This window comes from Malaclemys terrapin, chromosome 1, assembly GCF_027887155.1.
Source record: "Malaclemys terrapin pileata isolate rMalTer1 chromosome 1, rMalTer1.hap1, whole genome shotgun sequence".
NCBI classification, from domain to species: domain Eukaryota; kingdom Metazoa; phylum Chordata; order Testudines; family Emydidae; genus Malaclemys; species Malaclemys terrapin.
Genome location: NC_071505.1, coordinates 194,228,995 through 194,248,612, shown reverse-complemented (window position 1 = coordinate 194,248,612; position 19,618 = coordinate 194,228,995). Strand labels below are relative to the sequence as shown.

The 19,618-nt window shown below is 41.0% G+C and overlaps 1 protein-coding gene across 1 annotated transcript in view; it reads right to left on the bottom strand.

Annotated features, from left to right (window-relative positions):
* The window catches only part of PCP4 (Purkinje cell protein 4), a 70,317-nt gene that overhangs the window by 30,763 nt on the left and 19,936 nt on the right, over window positions 1-19,618 (bottom strand). Inside the window, exon 2 of the mRNA XM_054016469.1 lies at window positions 13,244-13,295. Coding sequence (XP_053872444.1) covers window positions 13,244-13,295 — 52 coding nt within the window. The remainder of the gene's footprint in view (window positions 1-13,243; window positions 13,296-19,618) is intronic.

Below are 19,618 nucleotides of genomic sequence, written 5' to 3'. Positions count from 1 at the left end.
ACACAGACAGATTTGCGGCAGGAGCATCAGGCGTAAGGATTTTTTTCTGTCCCATATGTTCCAGCTAGCTGGCTTTCTGCTGAGGGGGCCTTTAAAGGAAGAATGGTAGAAATTTCTTTTTTTTTAAACAGTGTCATTAAAAGTCACATCAGATAAACCCCCACACACTGGAACAGAAAGATTCCTTTTTCATCTGATGAAATGTTCCCAGACAAGCACACCAAAGTGGAGTCACTGCAATCCATGATAAATGATACAAGAACTGAAAACTTCCTGTGCAGAGAGAGAACACTGATCAGACTATACAGTCACAGCTGGGCTGATTTACTTGATGCAACTTTTAATAAGGTACTGGTTAAGAAAACATGTGGAATTGAGAGTTCTCTTTATTATTTGATGAAATATTCAGCTGCAATAAAAAGCAAAACGACACTAGAAATGTCAAAGAAGAAAGAAACAAGAGCAGTATCTTCTCTCCCAGATGCTATATCAATTTTTTAAATCATAGATTTTTTCATATTTTTTCTTAATATTCCCTCAGACAGTCCTCTCCAAAAAAAAAAAAAAAAAAAATCAGCATTTTGTGTATGTGTGTGTAATTTCAGAAGGTGTGGATTGTATTTCATGCACACAGCAAAAGTTGTGTTAACACTAAATAAACCATATGTAAGCAATTGGTTTTGGTTTGAAAGTTTTGGAGAAGATTCTTGACTGCTGATTTCTCCCTCTAGGTAACTAAGCACACAGTGCTCCTCTGATCAGAAACTGTACCTAGCCTTGCGCCTCAGAAGTGGAAACTCACCTAGGAGAGGAAATGCAATTCATGTGTAACTCCCTCACACATGGAAGATGTGAGAACAGCCTAAGAGCTCTAATATAAAGGACAAGATTGGCTATATCTAAGATATGCTGGCTGAGGTGAGGAGATAGGAAGGAGGAAGACAGTGGGAGATACTGAACATCCAATTTGGAGGATCAGATCTGATGACTAAAGGAGTAACAGTCATGGGGAGGACATAAAGCTATAAAAACCTGTTTGGTTTGGCACCTGGTTACCTGCATGTCTGGCTCTCCTCCTAAATGCTGTCTCAGCAGATAAGTCAGCTGGAGTGTTGTTTCTATGGTCCCTAGATATGAATGGCTGGTGGCTCAGTATAGGGCCCTCAACTTTGGAACTTGCTTCCTACATTGGTCTGAAAGAGGCTGAGTTTATTGACATTTAGAGCATGATGCAGGGCCCACCTGTACTCTCAGCGTGCGACTCTTAGGAATGATATACATAATGTATGGTTAAGTTAACTATGGCAGGGATGTAGATACTTTTTTATGCACACTTAGTTAAGGTGTAATATAATTGTAATTGATGTCCATGTGCCTATGGATGTTTTTGAGAGGGGTATTTTTGCAACTTTAAGAGGTAGAGGTTGGACACGAGGCCAAGTTCTGTGCTGACTGACATGTCATGCATCCCGATTGACATCAGCTGGGCTTTGTGTAAGGTGATCCAGAGTTTGACTGCTGGAATCTGTGGATCAGAAGTGCAAAGGAGGAGGAAGGTATGTGTTACTGATTTGGACATCACATTCTGGAAAACACCACTTCTAAGGAGAGGACACTAGTAAAATACAGTGATGAAAACAGTTGAGGACATGTGTACTGCACGGTCACTTCCCCCTGCCACTCTACCTAAAACCCAGAAAGCTCAATATTAATTAGTTTCAGACACTGCCATCATACCTAACTCGTAACTGGTGCCATGGGGTAAAATACCAGAGATAGCCTCAGTCTGGAAAGAATTTTTTACATTGATTCAGAAAATGCCTGCCAGACCTTTTTTCACATGAGCAGCATTAGAGAGAAGGTCAAAATAAAGAATGCTGTAGTATATAATGCAGTGTGATAGCTCAGTCATGAACCTCCCTTGTGACAAAAGGACATGACAACTATAGCTAAGCAGATACTACAAAACATATTCCATGAATATTCAATTTGAATATGTAAGTAAATTAGCTTCAGTGGTGTTCCCTTCCCTTTGGAGTTCATTTTCCACAAATAACAAGGTTACTTGCAGGACTGCACCCAGAAATAATAAATGTTGAGTGTGTATTGGAAAATGTTAGTGGGAAGTGAATTTTGAGTTCCTAAACACAAGTATTTACCCCATTAATGCCTATGGGCCCCAGCCAAGGATTCTGGTGCCATTATGCTCTGAATTGCACACAAGTGAATGCAAACATGATTGATTAGTCTTCTCGACACAGCAATTCTGAAGTTCTCTCTGGTTCTCAAGCTCTCCTACGTTGTGCAAGTACTCCATAAGTCCTTGTTTGGACAAAGCTGTTACAGAATGGAGTGCTGACTACAGTGCATGGGAATAGCTGGTTGGAGAGTTATGATGGATATCTCCATGCCTATTAATAATTCACATAATGATGAGAAGCACAGCATGATGACTTCTTCGCACGTGTTGTAAAATATGGCATATAAGCATTCATATTTCAGGGAGTTCAGATTGTGTTGTTTCAGATGTGAAAGACGAAATATAGATAAAGACTGAAACAGAAGTGATGGAATGCAAAACAGCCCATAGCTTGAGTTCTTTAAGCAAAATTTCAGTTGTGGCCATGGCATATCGTAACCCTTGGGGACTATGCGATCCAGACCACAGTTCCACTAGCATCTCTATGGACACACTCTGAAGCAGAGACCGTACATCAAATGAGTATTTGAGAAAGGAACAGAAAGTTGGAAAGAAGAATAGCATTTGTTAAATGATCACCAGAGCCCCGCAGGACGGGGCTACTCTACCTGCCAAAAGAGTTAATGCAAAACTGTCCTACTTTGCTCTTGACTCAACAGCCCCAGAAAGCTGTCACAATCGTCACATGAAAATACACACACTTTGTAATTGTAGCTGTTCATAATGTTTGATGGTAGAGTTGACATATGGAGAATGTAATTTACAACCATACAAAAATAATAGTTGTGTACCTCGTGCGCTTTCAGAAGATAAGTAGGGGCTCTATTAATAGCTAAAAAGGATGTTTCCAAATTTAAAGACAGAGCCCACTGGTTTTGATGCAATTATTCTCCTGCAGAATGTGCTAGGTTGTAAAGAGCTGTTTGTATGGTGGCAGCTTGTCATTTATGTAAGAAGAATGTAGGATGATGTAAAATGAGGTGAGCGGCGACAAGTGCTGAGTTATGGAAAACCTCTTTGTGACATCACAAGACTAGTAAGCACAAGGAGGCTATGCACCTGGAATGGATAGGAAATAAAACTACTTCTTTGGCTACTATTTTCCACTAGAATAGAAAGGACACTTAAAAGCACACTTTGCCAGATTCACCGCCATTGGTAAACGAAATGTAAATTACACCTCCCTGCACTCTTCTGGCTCCCTGTGCCCAGGTGAGATTTATACCATGAGAGACAAGTGGTGATAGCATTTCTGTCTTCCACCATGGGGGAGCAGCTTTAAGTTATGGCAGGGGTGCCGTAGCAGCTCTGCTAGGAGAGACTGCTGAAGGGATACCATGAATCAGTAAATCCCCTGCCAATGGTGGCAATGCTCCCTTCTTACCCAGTGCCTCCCTCTGTCTGGGCTGTGCCAGGCCCTCTGTACATCTTCCAGTCGAGGCTGGTAGTTCGGGCTGCTTTGAACCTTCCTACTGCCAGGGCTCTAAGCATGAGTTTACAACCATTGAAGCTGGTGTAAACCAAAGCTTAATCTGTCTGATGCCTCAGAGAGCAGTGCCACAGTCCAGCTAAACATTGCTTTCTTGCTGGTGTCCTCAGTTTATCATCTCTTGTTTCCCTCTTTCTATGGGCAGACTGGGGACCTTGTTCAAACAGTGGCAGCTGTGCTGAATAACGAGGACATCAAACATGCTGAATTCACAGGTAGCTGTGTTTAAGATGATATGCTAGTTCAAGTCCTGCATTGAAGACAGATATAAATTTAGGGCAAAAATTTCAAACATAAGTGAATACATTTTTAGGTCCTTAAACTCATATTTAGACATCTAAACTAATGTGGCCTGGTTTGCGGAGATGTTGAGCACTGCCAACTCTCTCTGAAATCTGTGGAGAGATGCATCTGCTTTCTGCGCCTGTGCAAACGCGACCATTTTTATTTAAGTGCCTATAGGGGTTAAAAGGCTATTTGGAAAGATTACTAATGACAAAATATCAGTAAAACAGAGAATGATTTTTTTCACTGTTCTGTGTAAGTAGCACAAGCAACCTTGTCTCCTAAGAACATTAATTTATTGTGCCATTTTTCCTAATAATAATTTTATTCTTCCCCACTCTGCGATAACAAGCTGAAATACTGTAGCTTCTTAATAGGACTATTGTAAATATTGGTCAAGAAGGCTACTGGGGCCTCGTCTAGAGACCACTGAAGTCAATGTGAGTCTTTCCATGGGCTTTGGATCAGTCCATGATGGTATCACAATGGTAAAATTTCAGTCTTCAGCGTGACTTGATCATAACCTGTAGAAGGACACTAAGCCATGCCACGGCTACTTACAATTGTCAGGCGAGATAAATATTTTTAATGATCTAATTCTGCTGCCACTGCGGTCAATGTGACTTTTGCCACTGAGCTCCAGCTGCATGGTATTATTATTTAGTATTTCTATTATAGTAGGATTCAGTGGCTCCAAACGGGGTCGGTGGCCCACTGTGTTAACTGCTGTACATACACAAGAGGAGGACATGGTGTTGTGTGTTATACAGAGAATTGCCACCTTGAAATGTTCTGCAGAGAAATCCTGTCCTGTTTTGCACAGGTAGCCTGGGAGAAGAGGCCTTTTTCTCCACACCCTTCCCCGCTGGACCCACAGAGCAGCGTGATAGAGTACTAAAGAGAGCAGCAGAAGGGAAGTCCAGCTAGTGCACCATGATCCCATAGGGGTCTAGTCAGGTCCCCAATTTGTTAGGAATATGATTTGTGCACATGATCTCCCTCTGCTACAAGCCATCCTACCCTGCACTGGCAAAACAGTTCTTGGAACTAGTCCGCACTGCTCCACTCCATCCCTCCCCAAATCTACACAGCTCACACCAGTGTTAGATGCTGGGAGGGGATCTACTGCCTTTTCTAAGCCCACTTTCTGCTGCTGCTCTTCTTCAAGAACCAACAAGCAATAGGGTCACCACAAAGCAGTCCCAGATGAGTGAATTTGGGGCTGTGACTATATTGCTCAAATGATAAATCAGTCTTCCCACTGGGAAACTGGAACATGAGGAGTCTCAGCAACTATATAGTGACCTGACCAGCGGGCCAAGTAACAAAGAGAGCGCACCCCATGTCACGGAGAGAGAGAAGGGTCACAGACTCAGTGAGAGTAACCAACAGAAGGTGGCACCAGATGGGGCAAAAGCTAATTCACAGACCTAGCCACAAGGAGGCATACCTGTTTCACATAAACCTTTCTAAGCATATGACACATCAGCAAATAGAACAGCAACAACATACATATTGTTGTATACTTCTGCTATGGGCCCAAAATTCATTTCCCACAAACATTGCAAGAACAAAACTTCACCCGCACCAGTGTCTGCAAACAGGGATCTGAACATGATGAATCAAAATTCCATCTCTAATTCATCAGAATGCTTGAAAGTAATTATTTCTATGGTTCACCCAGCGCTAATCTCCAGTAGCTCTTCCTGGTCCTCTTAACAGTTAGATCATTGACTGGTGGAGGAAGAAGGGCAATGACTTAAGTTCCTCTAAGCTGCGCAGCTGCGCAGCAGGCTATAAAGGGTCATGCAGGTGCGCAGCCACATGGGACTGGAGAGAAGAGAAGTAGGGGTTGGATGAGGAGGGGAGCAAGCTGGGGCATGCTGGGCTGCCACGGGCCTGTCCCCGGAACTCCTGCCGCCAGGAAAAAGCACCTCTCCCCCAGAGCTGCTGCCGGCAGAGAGAGGGCTGGGGGGGAATCCTCTGGCCCCAGGGCAGCCTGCACCCCAAACTCCTCATCCCCAGCCCCACCCAAGAGCCTGCACCCCCAACCAGAGCCCTCACCACCACTACCTCCCGCACCCTAACGCTCTGCGCCAGTCCTGAGCCACCTCCTGAACCCCTCATCCCTGGCCCCATCTCAGACCCTGCACCCCCAGCTAAAGCCCTCACCCCCTCCTGCACCGCAAGACCAACCCTCTGCCCTTGCCCTGAGCCCCCAAACCCCTCATCCCTCAGCCAGAGCCCTCACCCGCCCCCCAACACCCCAACCCTCTGCCCCAGCCCTGAGCCCCCTCCCAAACTCTGAACCTCTCGGCCCTAAACCCACCACACATCACCTCCATATCGGTGCACATAGCAAAATTAATTCTGCACATGCATGGGAAAAATTTGAGGGAACATTGGCAATGACTAGTTTTTAAATGCCACTTTTTGTGCTGTTTTCTTAGCATAACTCTGCAGCTGGGCAGCCTTCAATAAAGAGAAGGGGTTTCTTCCTTTAAAATGGAAAGCATCATCCTGACCCTAGAGAGAGCATCAGCAGAGATAATGGGTGGCAGCAGCAGCAATGGAAACATGCTTAGGATGTTGACATTTTCCAGTCTTCTAGCCAAAATATGTTAAGGAGGCTGTATAGCGTGTGTAGATATGTATACAATATATGCACAGCTTCCAAAGGAATAATTCACATTTGCTTAATTAACTAGGAGTACCTACAATACACAGTTTATGGAGCAAGATCTAAAGTTGTGGGTCCAACTTTCCTTTTCATATATTTGCTGCCTCATTTTTGTTTAAAATTGAATTCCAAATGGGCAATCAGATTGTCCCTGACCCTCATGCAAGGGTGTGGGGTTGAGATGGCACAAAGGACTTTCACCCATCTCCCTGGGAGCCCCTGAACTTTGTTTTATAGACAGGACACTCTTTGTTATCATTACATTACACAAAAAATGTTACTGACACCGAATTTGCTTACATTGTACATAATAGATAGTCAACACCATGCATAAAAATGTCTCGTTTAACTAAAGATCTAATTTACTTTTGAACAAACCCTGCAGTCCTTATTCAGACAAAATTCCTGTTGAGATCAAAGGACAGCAGGATTTGAGTCTCTGAGTCTGTATTAACTTAGGAAATTGGACAGTTTTATTCATGATGAAACACAAGGAAAACAATCTTGGTTCATAATGTGCAGCAACAGCAAAGAAAAAGACCTCTCCAATAACCTTACCAATAACTAAAATATTTTCTCTGACATCCTTTTAGTTAACTTGAGGACATGAATGACTTTGCTGTGTGTGTGAACTTGTGCCTAATGAGTCAACGTGTTAAAAAACCCTAGTAAAATATGTATTTCTCTTTCTTCTTTAATTTTTGTTAACTGCATAGTTTTAGAATATTTGGAATCTAGTGTACTCATTTCATTTCACTATAACTTTATATAAACAACACTGATGGGAAAGTCATCTATCCTTAATAGGAAAGTAAAACAGAAATAACATCTCAGGATGAGTTCTCAAGAGGTACCGAGGTTCATTTCAGAATAACAAAATTGATAGGCATATCCAAACCTTATCTGAACAATCCAAATCTCTCAACTCTGGGGGAAAATGGGCTTGAAATCTTGTGAGAACAGGCTTGTTCATGCCTTTTTTTTCAATTCTTCCTTCCTTCAGTTAGTTCAAAAGTGGGTGAGGTAATATCTTTTATTGGACCAACTTCTGTTGGTGAAAGAGACAAGCTTTTGAGCTTACACAGAGCTGCAGGAACATTTTCTCTTTTGATTAGACTTGGGCAAAGAATTTGAAATGGACAATTTATTTGGTAAGTTTGGTCCTTTTCCTGTTCATGAATTGTCCATAAGCTTACAGTGGCCCCATTTCTCAGCTGCGTTAAAGCAAGGGTTGGTTAAAAAATGTTCTTCAAAAGTGTTTATTGATGGATAATTAGGTTTTTGAATAAGCAAAATTTTTGCTTTCTGCGGAAAATTGAGTTTTCAGCCATAAACTTTCAGGGGGGTGTTTGGTTGGTGGGTTTTTGTTTTGTTTTGTTTTATGAAAAGTCAAGTTTTCCACAGGATAAAAAGAAAAACGTTTCCCAACCACCTCTACTTATAGCAGTTTTGTGCTTGTGATGGGGTATAAATCTCTTATTGGCACTAAAAGGGGTAAGGAGAGCTGGATATTCAATTACTGCAGCTGGAGTGGGAACCAGGCCCAATTAAATAGTAGTCTTAGCTGGGCGAGGAGCTGGGTGGTTACTATAAAGAGAGGAAGCCCTGAGTAGAAGGGGACTGCAAGGGGAGAGAGACAGAATTTAGCAATCCTGCTTGTAGCACTAGAGAATGGAGAGACTGGTAGACTGAAAGAAAAGGCCCAGGGGAGAGTCTGTAGAGAAGAATCAACATTTTTTAGGATTACCTCCGTAACTGAAGGCTAAATTAAGCAGCATAAAAAGACACTTTATTTAGGCCTATACTTCCAACTTAGTTATTCTCATCTTGGAAGATATCTGGAAATGAAAAAACAAACACAAATAAAAGTCTGGTTTTAGAAAATGAAAAGAAAAAGATTTTTTTGTTACAAACTGCCTCCAGAGATCCTCTAAACTATTACATTGTAAACTTCCTGATCAACCCCTGCAGTCTGAAGTAGAAAGTCAAGAACTGCATCTCAGTTCAGCAAGCATGAATCTGTTGTTGTGTCACGATTAAGTCTGGAACACTATTAGTGCAGTACCACTGAAATTTTACCTGTAATGGTAGCTGACGATATTTCCAGAGAAACTTTGCTTGAAACCAGCACAGCTGAAGTCCCTGAAGATAAGCCACAAACCAACTAAGCCAAAGATCCCATAGATGATCTTAAAACAAAAACTCAAAGACCCATAGGTGATCAGGTCAAAGCAATCTTCCTGTTGAAACACGTTTGAAGTTCCCATCTGATAAAAGTCACTTTCAAGATTCAGTTTTATCAACTGAGCAACTGCTTATGCTGATATGGACTGGTCCTTGACAGCCCACTAACAGTGATATGCCAAATGAACAGTTAATTTCTTTTCCTACAACCCACCATTTTCCTTTTCATTTTACAGAATGAAAAATGCACTGCATGAAGATTTGCATATCAGGTGGCTAGCATACTCATATCTTTCAGATTCTGCATACTGTCACTGTGTTGGATGTTCGAGGATACAGAAACTCAAAAATCAACTTGGATAACAGGTTCTAACTATTGGAAGAATATACTAAAGTCAATGTCTGTTCATGGAGGAGCAGGCAACATACTTGGTCACTTGTGGCAGCTCTACAGCTCATGAAGGGTCATAGGAAGCGTATGAAAACATCAGGAAATGGCATGTACTAAAAATATTGCTTGACACAATCAAAGCTTTAGCTATTTTGGGTCTCCCTTTCCACAGCCACAGTGAAGTGCTGGAGAGTAATAATTGTGGTATTTACTTGAGCATCAATAAACTACTTGCCAGATGTAATACAACTTTTTCCCCAACATAGTGACACCAAGATAATCAAATACTTGAACACAACAATTACTGATGAACTTAAGTCTTTTAACGTCAAAAGCCAGGAGGCATATACTTAATAGCTGAAAATCAGCTGTTTTTCACCGTCATTGTAGATGGAACCCTGGATATGTTGATCAAATGTCCATTTAGCTTTACTTTGTTAGTATTGATTATATTGAAGGAAAAAAGTAGATATAAAAGAGCATTTTGTAAGCTTTGGGACAGTAAGTGAGACAGGCACTGCATCCTTGTGTGACTTGTTAAGTAATGTTTTATTCTGGAAGTGTGGATTAGACTCCAAATACCTATCTGGACAGGGTTATGATGGGGCCAGTACAATGAACCGGAGCTCGTGAAGGATTCCAAACAAAAATGAGAAAGTTTCTTTCAGGAAAGGGAGACAAAGTATATGCAACATACATCTATTGCCCACCACATTATTTTAACCTAGTTTTGGTGCATGCTGATAAAGATAAGGCCAGTTTGGACCAGAAGGCTGTCTTTCCAGCTTTGCAGGAAATACATAAATATTTTGCAAACTCTTCCTGTCAATGGGGAAAACTAATGCTTAAATCTAAAAATAATTTTTATCTTCAAATTCTTGCTCAAGAGAGCAGTTTTTCAAAGAGAAGAGGAACTTGATGATGCATTTTAGACCCTTGAAGAAGTTGACAGCATTGATGCAGAAGATGAAATAGAACAGGCTTCTGAAGAATGAAGGAGACTGTGATGGGGTATATTCCCCACAGTGGCCCTGAGAGAGTGAATCAGGCCAGGTAGGCCTAATTAAACAGCAAGTAGGGGAGAGATGTAGGCTACAAGAAGGCCACTAATTAGAAGCAGGCTCAACTGGGCAGGAACAGGAGGGGCCTGTATGGGTTTTTTTTTTTAAACTGTTTATGTTTAAAAAAGCCTAAGGTGACGTGGCAAGGTGGGTGGGGTAATATCTTTTATTAGACCAACTTCTGTTGGTGAGAGAGACAAGCTTTCAAAACTACACACAGCTCATCTTCGGGTCATGTGCCATGATGTCACATAACCATTAGGCCGCATGCTGCATGTTTGCTGATCATGCGCTGACCCTTAAATCTGCCCCAGAAGAAGCCCATACAGATATCAGGGGTGGGTCTGAATAGACCTTGCCTGCTCACTACTGGGTCTCTGGGTTGGAACCTAGAGGAGAGAGTGGGCCTAGGCTCACCGGCCAGTCACACAGGAAGGTGACATGGAGCCCCTTGATATAAGGGGATAAGGACTTTTGAAAGCCCTGAGACAACAGGGTATAAGAATCATGGAGACTAGACAGGGCCTAAAGACCTGATGTAAAAACGTTGGATTTTTGTTTCTTGGACTCTGTTACCCTGGGAGAGGTGGGACTATAAATGATTTGCCTGGAGAACTGAGTCACAAGAAAAGGCAAACTGCCAGGGCTGGAATGGCTGTTGGCAGGGAGTGACAGATGAGGAAAGCTTACAATGCTATGCCCTGCCACAAGGGGGCAAGCCATCAGTGAGTCAACTCTTGTACAGCGGCATTCAAATGGCACAAACCTATCCCTTCTTGCCTCCTTTTCAGTGTCCAGCTCCCCAGAAGGGCATGAGAACCCACAATTACATGCTCCCCAAAATAAAAGCACACAGAGACTATTGTTGATATGAGCAGTCCTAGGACAGCTGGCTTGTCTTTACGCTCTCTGCTCAGTCATATAGTAGACACTGATGACCCAGTCCATAATACTGAATCATCTCTAATCAGGGCCAGCCCACAACATTTTGGCACCTGAGGCAGGGAGCTCAAATGACACCCCCATTCCCCCTCACTTGAGCCAAAACTTTCAAAGGTCTCAATTCTGCCTTCTTCCTGTTCTACTCCTCTCACAGTACTGCTCTGCTACCTACCCCAATAAAGGAGAACTAACAACTTAAAATGCCTTGTTCAAAAATTTTAAATAACACTTAACTTTCAAACGCCTGAACAGCAAATGTAACTTTTCTTGTCTGCATAGTAAACACTGGCATTTTTATCTGTTTGAATAATCAAAGTCGTGTTTTCCCTGCCTTCTTGGTTGCAAAGATTTGAACTGCTTCCTACTGAAGGTCCACAGTCTGGGCCAGCTCATGCTCTATTGAGATGGTTGCAAGGCCAACCAGCCTCTCCTGTGTCATTGTGGAGCATAGATATGTTTTTATTAACTTCAGCTTGGAGAAACTGCGTTCTCCACTGACAACTGTTACAGGAAGTGTTAGAAGTAGGCGCAAAACAACAAAAGCATTTGGAAAGAGGGTGGTCATCTTATTTGTGCACATATATTCCAGAAAAGCCTTTGGAGTTGATCCTGCTGAAATGTATCTTGAAAGGGGTTTCAGTTCATCACCTAAATCACTCGCATCAATATCGTGCATGTCATCATGTGTCAACACTGTCTCTAGTGCCCTGCATTGCTGGCATAGGTCTTCTTCAGGTATAGTGAGGAGTTTCATTGTCTTTGGGGAACATGAAGTTTTTCACTTGCTGTAGCCCACGCAGTACAAGGAAGTCCCTCAGGCTACTGCTCAAGTGGGTCCACAGTCCTGGATCATCTAGACTTAAGGAACTAAACTCAGCAGCAGCTGTTTCTTGAGCCTCCACCACACTCTTCTCTGATCTACACTTTTCTTCAGGAATGTGCGTGGTTACATCCATTTGAGATGAAGATATGGATGCTGCAGTAGCTGCCAAGTCACCTGCACTCTGATTAACTGGAAGATCAGGTATCTCCTCACCACTCACATCCTCACTGGGGCCGGAAGGCTCACCGTGAACATTTGTGTCTATGTATCTCAGGAGAGCGCCTTCCTGCTTAGATAGAAAAGCTTCCTTTGCTTTCTTTCTTTTTCTGAATGCTGCCCCACAGGGGCGTTTTCTTCTTTCACTCATGACTGCTGTTCTGTGCCAGCTAGGGTGGCTCTCAACACTCAGTTGAAGGGGATAATAAGCAGGCTGGCAGCAGCGCCTGAGTGAGAGAAGATATCAGCATCTTAAGGGCCTAACTGGCTCCTACTACTTCAGTAGACTGCCTGTTCTCCTCGAGTAGGTTCAGGGAAGCAGCAGGAAACAGAAAGCTCCCTGAGAAGCTGGTGTTAATCAGTCCAGGTTCTTTGGGGTGCTAGAGAGGTACATAAGAGGCTCCTACTCCTCTCTCTACCTGCAGCTCGTGGTGCTTTCTGTTATTCCCGCTCACCTTTTATCCTGCCTGCCTGTTTTGTCTCTTGTGTCCTCCTTCCTCCCGCACAGCACTCCACCATCTCTGTGCATCTAGAGCAGAGAGAATACATATGCACCAACAGCAGATACAATTTGCTACACTCTGGGTCCTAGTGGTGCCCCTCCGCAGACTGGCACCTGAGGCGGCCGCCTCAGTTCTCCTCATGGGAAGGCCAGCCCTGCCTCTAATCTCCTTGTCCATGATGTCAAATATTTTGGTACTTGATTCTGTTTTCACTTGTACCAGTTTATATCCATATAACCCATTGACTACAGTAGAGTTACTCCTGTTTGACACTACTGTAAGTTCAAAATGAGGGCTCTGGTGCTCATAGTTAAATGCTAAAAACATAAATGTGAAGACAGCAAACACAAGTTTTCAAACTGATGAAAAGGGAAAGGCTGATGTATGTCAATATTGTAAATGAAACATTTTGATACAAGAAAACAACTTGGCTTGATATTCTCCAAAATGAAATAAAATTTAGTCTTACCATTCTCACCAGATGTCTTGTCTTTTCCATTTGTTGCTCCAGTATCTTGTCTCTGACAGAGAAATAAAAAGGATGTTATTATATGAATTCCCTGGGTTTGCAGTCTTCCATTTGAATTGCTATTAGAGCCTGGTTCTCTTGACTGCCTCACATTTGTGAAGTCATTCACCCCAGTGCAAAGTGGATTTGAAATGCTGCAAAATCAGAGGGGTGAATTTTACACCACCTGTGCAGAAAGGCAAATCTCCACACAAGGTCCAAGGGAGAAAAGAATAAGGACCTATGTTTGGAGGGAAGACTCCCCTGTCCCTCCTGGTTTAACCCCCTATGGAGACGGAACATTTCCCTCTGGTTTAAATTCAGTCAAAAATAGCAGAGACTATGAGAGTCCGGTGACCATGTGTGAAAGTCATTTCAAAATGCATTCGATAGCTTTGCCTTCCATGCCATACACATACTTTGATCTGAAGGAAGTGTATTGTCTTCCAGCTAATGGCAGTGGATTCAGGAGGAAAGGGAAAAATCAATCTTACCTTAACAGGGGCATTGCAACTCTTGTAAACAAGCAGTATCCACTGCCATCAACCCTCCTGCAAAGTATTTGGCCTTAATCTAGTTCAGTCAACAGTCCTGTTTTTTTAAAAAAAATTGTACTACGCTGGCATTATTAACTCTTGGAGTCTTTGTGTTCTTCTACACTCTTTAATGATGCCATCATGGTGTGCAACACAAGGGATAGCTTTTTAATAACATGATCAAAGTATGGAAGAACACACAGCTGGAAGTAGTTAGTGTAGATATTGTCACAAATTAGTAGAACATAGCCCTGGGAGAGTAATAGCATAAATTCTCCCTGTACACAGCAGAATCAATAAAATCAACAAACTAAATGAATCACAAATTATGTTGCAGATCACAACACTGTCTTTTCATATCTAGACCAGCCCTGAACTATATACCATATTTTAAGAGACAAAAGCAGTCTTCTATTCAACATGTCACTTTTGGCCAGTTTTACTATTTATTCCTTCTGGAATTTCCCCAGGATTTTCTAAGGCAAACACCAGATATCATCAGAGGATAGAGGCATTACATAAGATATTCAAGATAAAATGAATATAAGTGGAAAACCATAATGATTATACAGTAAAACAGGATAAACAGTTTTGTTGCTAGCATGCGTAGGAGGAAACATAGTTTATGAATGCTTGGGGCCATATGAATTTTTAACGCAGTGGTTCTGCAGAATATCAAAGGCACATCATTAAATGTTCCTCCAAAATCAAAGTCACTAGTCATTTATCTGAAGAGGGGGGAAAAGGGCTACAGAATATGCCAAATATTATAAGAAAGGAATGGGTTTACTTTTCTGCCCCTGATATTTTTCTACAGAATTCTCAGTGCAATACACAAAATATCTAGTTAATGTGGCATTTAAAACAGTGATAATTTAATCCCCTATATGTAGAAAATAAGGTCAGAAGTGAATTTTCAGGCAGGAGTGGGGTTTTTTTGAGACTTAAATTAAAATTATAATATGAACCTTTTCAATGTATTCTTCAGCCCCAAAAAGCTTCAAGGCTTCAATTTTGCCTCTGATCTCAGATTCTTTTCCTATCTTGTATTTTACTGACCTTTGCTATTATACTGTACCAATCAGCACTGCTATGGTTAGGGATTGTGGTCAGGTGTTAATAAACATTTGGAGGGGAAAAGGCTTTTTTATATCACTGAGCCATAGAAATTTCCTTTAAGCTAAAATTTGGCTGATGGAAGTCTCAGCCTGAAAACCATTTTTTAAATATTTTGTAAAATTATTTCCCCTTATTTGAGTTGAATATATATTTAAACAAATTAAATGTATTACTTTTTGATCTCTTCTGTATTTATAAAAGTAAAGAAATGAGGGAGAAAATATATTTACTGGTCTACTGAATGGCGGGAAGCAGTAGGTGTGATATATCTTGATTTTAGTAAGACGTTTGGCATAGTCCTACATCACAGTCTCATAAGCAAACTAGGGAAACATGGTCTAGGTTGAAGTTACAGCAAGGGGGGCACACAACAGCTTGAAAGACCATATTCAAAGAGTAGTTATCGAAGGTTTACTGCCAAACTGGGAGGCTGTACCTAGTGGGGATCCACAAGGGGCAATCCTGGGTCCCATACTATTGACTATTTTCTCTAATAACTTGGATAATGGAGTGGAAAGTATGCTTATAAAATGTATTGATGACACCAAGTTGGGAGGGGTTTGGAGGACAGAATTCGAATTCAAAACAACCTTGACAAACTGGAGAATTGGTCTGAAATCCACAAAATGAAATTAAATAAAAACAAGTGCAAAGTATTGCACTTAAGAAGGAAAAATCAAATGCACAAATACAAAATGGGGAATAACTGGCTAGGCAGTAATACTGCTGAAAAGGATCTGGGAGGTATAGTGGATCTCCAATTCATGAGAGTCAACATTGTGATACAGTTGCAAAAAAAGCTAATATCACTCTGGGGTGTATTAAAAGGAATATCATATGTAAGACAATGTAGGTAATTGTCCCCCTGTTTTCAGCACTGGTGAGGCCTCAGCTGGAATAGAGTGTCCAGTTTGGGGTACCACACTTTAAGAAAGATGTGATATTGGAGAGAGTCCAGAGGAGAACAATAAAAATTATAATAGGTTTAGAAAAAACCTCACCTATGAGGAAAGGTTAAAAAAAACTGATTGGGACCTGCTAACAGTTTTCAAACATGTTAAAGGCTGTTATAAAGAAGACTGTGATCAATTATTCTCCAAGGCTACTGGATATAGGACAAGAAGTAATGGGCTTATTCTGCAGCAAAGGAAATGTAGGTTAGCTATTAGGAAAATGTTCTAATTATAAGGGTAGTTTAGCTGTGGAAAAGGCTTCCAAGGAAGGCTGTGGAATCCCCCACTGCGGGAGGATTTCAAGAACAGGAAGGACAAAAACCATGTCAGGGATGGTGTAGGTTTACTGGTCCTGCATCGGTACAGAGGGCTTGACTAGATAACCTCTTAAGGTCCCTTCCAGCCCTATATTTCTATAATTTTACAGTGGGTTACAAGAGAAATCCAGCTTTTAAGCCTTGCTTCCAGTATGTCCATTTGGGTACTTCAGTTGGTACCTAGGCACCTGAAATATGTATTTGGGTACTTAACTGCAAAACTGGGGACACTAGCTGAGGCACACAAATTGGAAAATGGGACCCCAGGTGTGAGCTTGTTGTGTTTTTTGGTTTGTTTAACTGATTATTTGACTCGTAGACAGGTATACTGTTATGCAATTAGACAAAGGAAGAGAAGACAGGCAGAAGTGAAGGACAGGAGGTGTTCCATGGGGTGTTCAGTGGGTAAAGAACAGTTCAAGTGGAAGTGGGATACAGGCATTTATAGAGTATAACTGGCCACTCATTGATCATCCATGTCAACATCTTCCAAATTTTGAGTTTTTGGTGATTTTATATGTCCAAAATTCTATTTTTGATGAGACCCCCCCCACAAAAAAATTTTTGGTTGAAACTGTTTGTATTTTTTGACCAACTATAGAACTGGTCAAAATTTGTTAACATCAAAAAAGAAAATTGTTGGAATTTCACCATTTTTAAAACAATTTTTGGATGTGTGTGAACTGCTATGATTTTTTAAAGGGTAGGAAGAGAAAATAAACTGTTCTTGTTTTCAAAATTAAAATCAGAAGCAAGGGGAGTAGATGTGCTTGCACGGAGGACAAAAAACAGTCATATTTCATTGACACTTAGTAAAGAGGAAATATGTTATAAGAATGTTATAAGTAGGTGGGGTGAAATTTGTCCATGTGCACAGAGGCAGAACAAAGTTTATGCACCATATAGGTCTCATCTAAGTCCTATTTTACGGCTCGATTACAAACTTCACTATCAGCAATGAAGTTAAAAATAAATAAAATTATTTTTTTTAAAGATTAATGGAGATATCCTATTTCCTAGAACTGGAAGGAACCTTGAAAGGCCAGCAAGGCCAGCCCGCTGCCTTCACTAGCAAGACCACGTATTGATTTTGCCCCAGATCCCTAAGTGACCCCCTTAAGGATTGAACCCACAACCCTGGGTTTAACAGGCTAATGCTCAAACCACTGAGCTATCCTTCTCCCCAAGTTAGACACATATAATATAGGCTATGCCTTCACTGCAAGAAAAAAAAAAAGCTAACTCGTGTTAGCTAACCCTCGTTAGCTAACTTAGGTTAAAATATTTATGAATACACAGCAACCCAGCTCTTAACTGCTCAGATTAGCAGCTGTAGGAGTTTATGGTTGAAACTGAGCTGCACACTCATTTAAAAGCCGAGTTGCCATGTCTTCACTGCTATCTTAATCCGAGTTAACAGAATTGAGAGTGAGAGAATGCATGCGGATGTGATGTGGCATAAAGGCAATAGCCTCATGAGTTTGGAGTGTCATTATTCATAGTGGTAAAAGCCATGAGAGAGTTATATAGGTCATGCCAAATTGGTACCTGTAAAGCCTTTATACCATACCATTATATATTCTGTATCAACCTCATATTTTACAGAAAAACTATTGCACAAATGTCTTATGTCTATTTACTATTTTTCATCTCTCTGCCTGTAAAGCCAGTTGCCTTGGTTACCGCGTGTCCAACTGCACAGACCTGAGAGGAAGAGACAATATATAACTCATACATTTTTAAAACTTCTACAAATTGTATAATAATAGCTTTTCCATACATAAAAATGTTACTCCTTTAATGTCTAATATCTGTGGATCTTCCATGGCTTCCAAGCAAGAAAAGCTTGGGATTTCCCATTTCTACTCCTGAACGGTCATGAGATACCAGACCTTAAACTTTCCCCTTGTCTGTCCAGGACTAAGTATTTCTTGTCCAGCACCTCAGAAAAATGTAATTTTGGAGGAAAATTTTTACATTTGAGTGGCAAATGAAGTACTTCTCTTGCAAGCTGATTTTTAAACATTGGTGACTTTTTGAAGCTGCTCAGAAGTTTGGAATGTTAGAATAAGCCCTGGTGAAGGTAAATTAGGAATTGGGCAGGTGAGGTCAAAGTACATGATAGATGCAATTTAGCACGACTATTGCTACCATATGCTACAGTATAAATTTAATATAGTGCTTTTTTAAAATTTTGCAATCAAAATGCCCTATATTCTATCACATTGTCTTTAATTTGTACAAAGTATTTATGGTAAAGTATAAGAGAGAAGTCTGAAATAAAAACCCAGATCTGACTACCCTGACTACCAAAATCAGGATCCAGATCTTCAACATGACTTCCTTCTCTGTTACATATATAATCTATATACACACACCCCTGCACTCCCTGACTCTGGAAAGTTTTCAAATACTCTACATTTTTGAGTATTTTCTGAAACCAGGTGAAAGTTTTCTATTGACTACAGTTGCATTTGGTTTTAAATTGCATTTAAAAATAGGCAGCTGACACTGGAGAAAATATTGCATCTTATTGGTAGATCAAAATCCTTTCAAGTGCCATTTCAAAATGACTCTATTGAACTCAATGGGAGTTTTGCCATTGATTTTAGTGGGGTCAGAATTTCACCCATGGCCTATAAGTCCAGAGAACACAAGTATCTTGTTGGAATAGTAGCCATTGGACTCAAACAGCCCGCAGACAGGAAAAACAGAAAGACCAATATACAACTAAGGAACGGTAGAGCCAAGGAACTATGAGTTGGCGCCGACAGATACATCCTGGAAAATTTAGGGTGCCAAGTACATTTGTGTATGAAAGTTGGAAGATTAAAATTTTCCTTAATGAAGGGTTCTTGTTTACTATGTTTGGCCATGCTAGCATATGTTCAGAAGTTTACCTGTAATTGTAGCAGTCAGTACTTCCATATGTAGCTAGAAAGTTTGTTAATCTTTGTCTTCTACTTACCAGATCTTTGTCTTCTCCAAGGATTATTAGAAGGTCATAATGATATTCACTATCTTCCCCCCAAAAAAAAAATCTTTTAAGAAGGGGAACACTGATGCTGATGCCCCAGCTACAGACAGAAGGACCTTCTGCTTCATGAAGACAATAAGGAACACCTGACTTTTAAAAGGTGAAGCTAAAATTTATTTTAATACACCTGCTTCTTGACCATGTACTAGAGAGGATGAGGTAGAACTGAGAGACAGAGAGCAAGTACTGGCTGGTAGCTGATAACACACACATATGTGCTTTCTCTCCCTTCTCCTCTGAAAACCCCTTGCTGAAAAAAACATTGGTGTTGCCTCCCCAAAACCTGGCTGCCATGTGGCCTGCTGACATATACAAAATCAAAACCCTCCATGCCAAATCAGCTCATCTGTATGGGTGGCATTGCTCATCTGCAG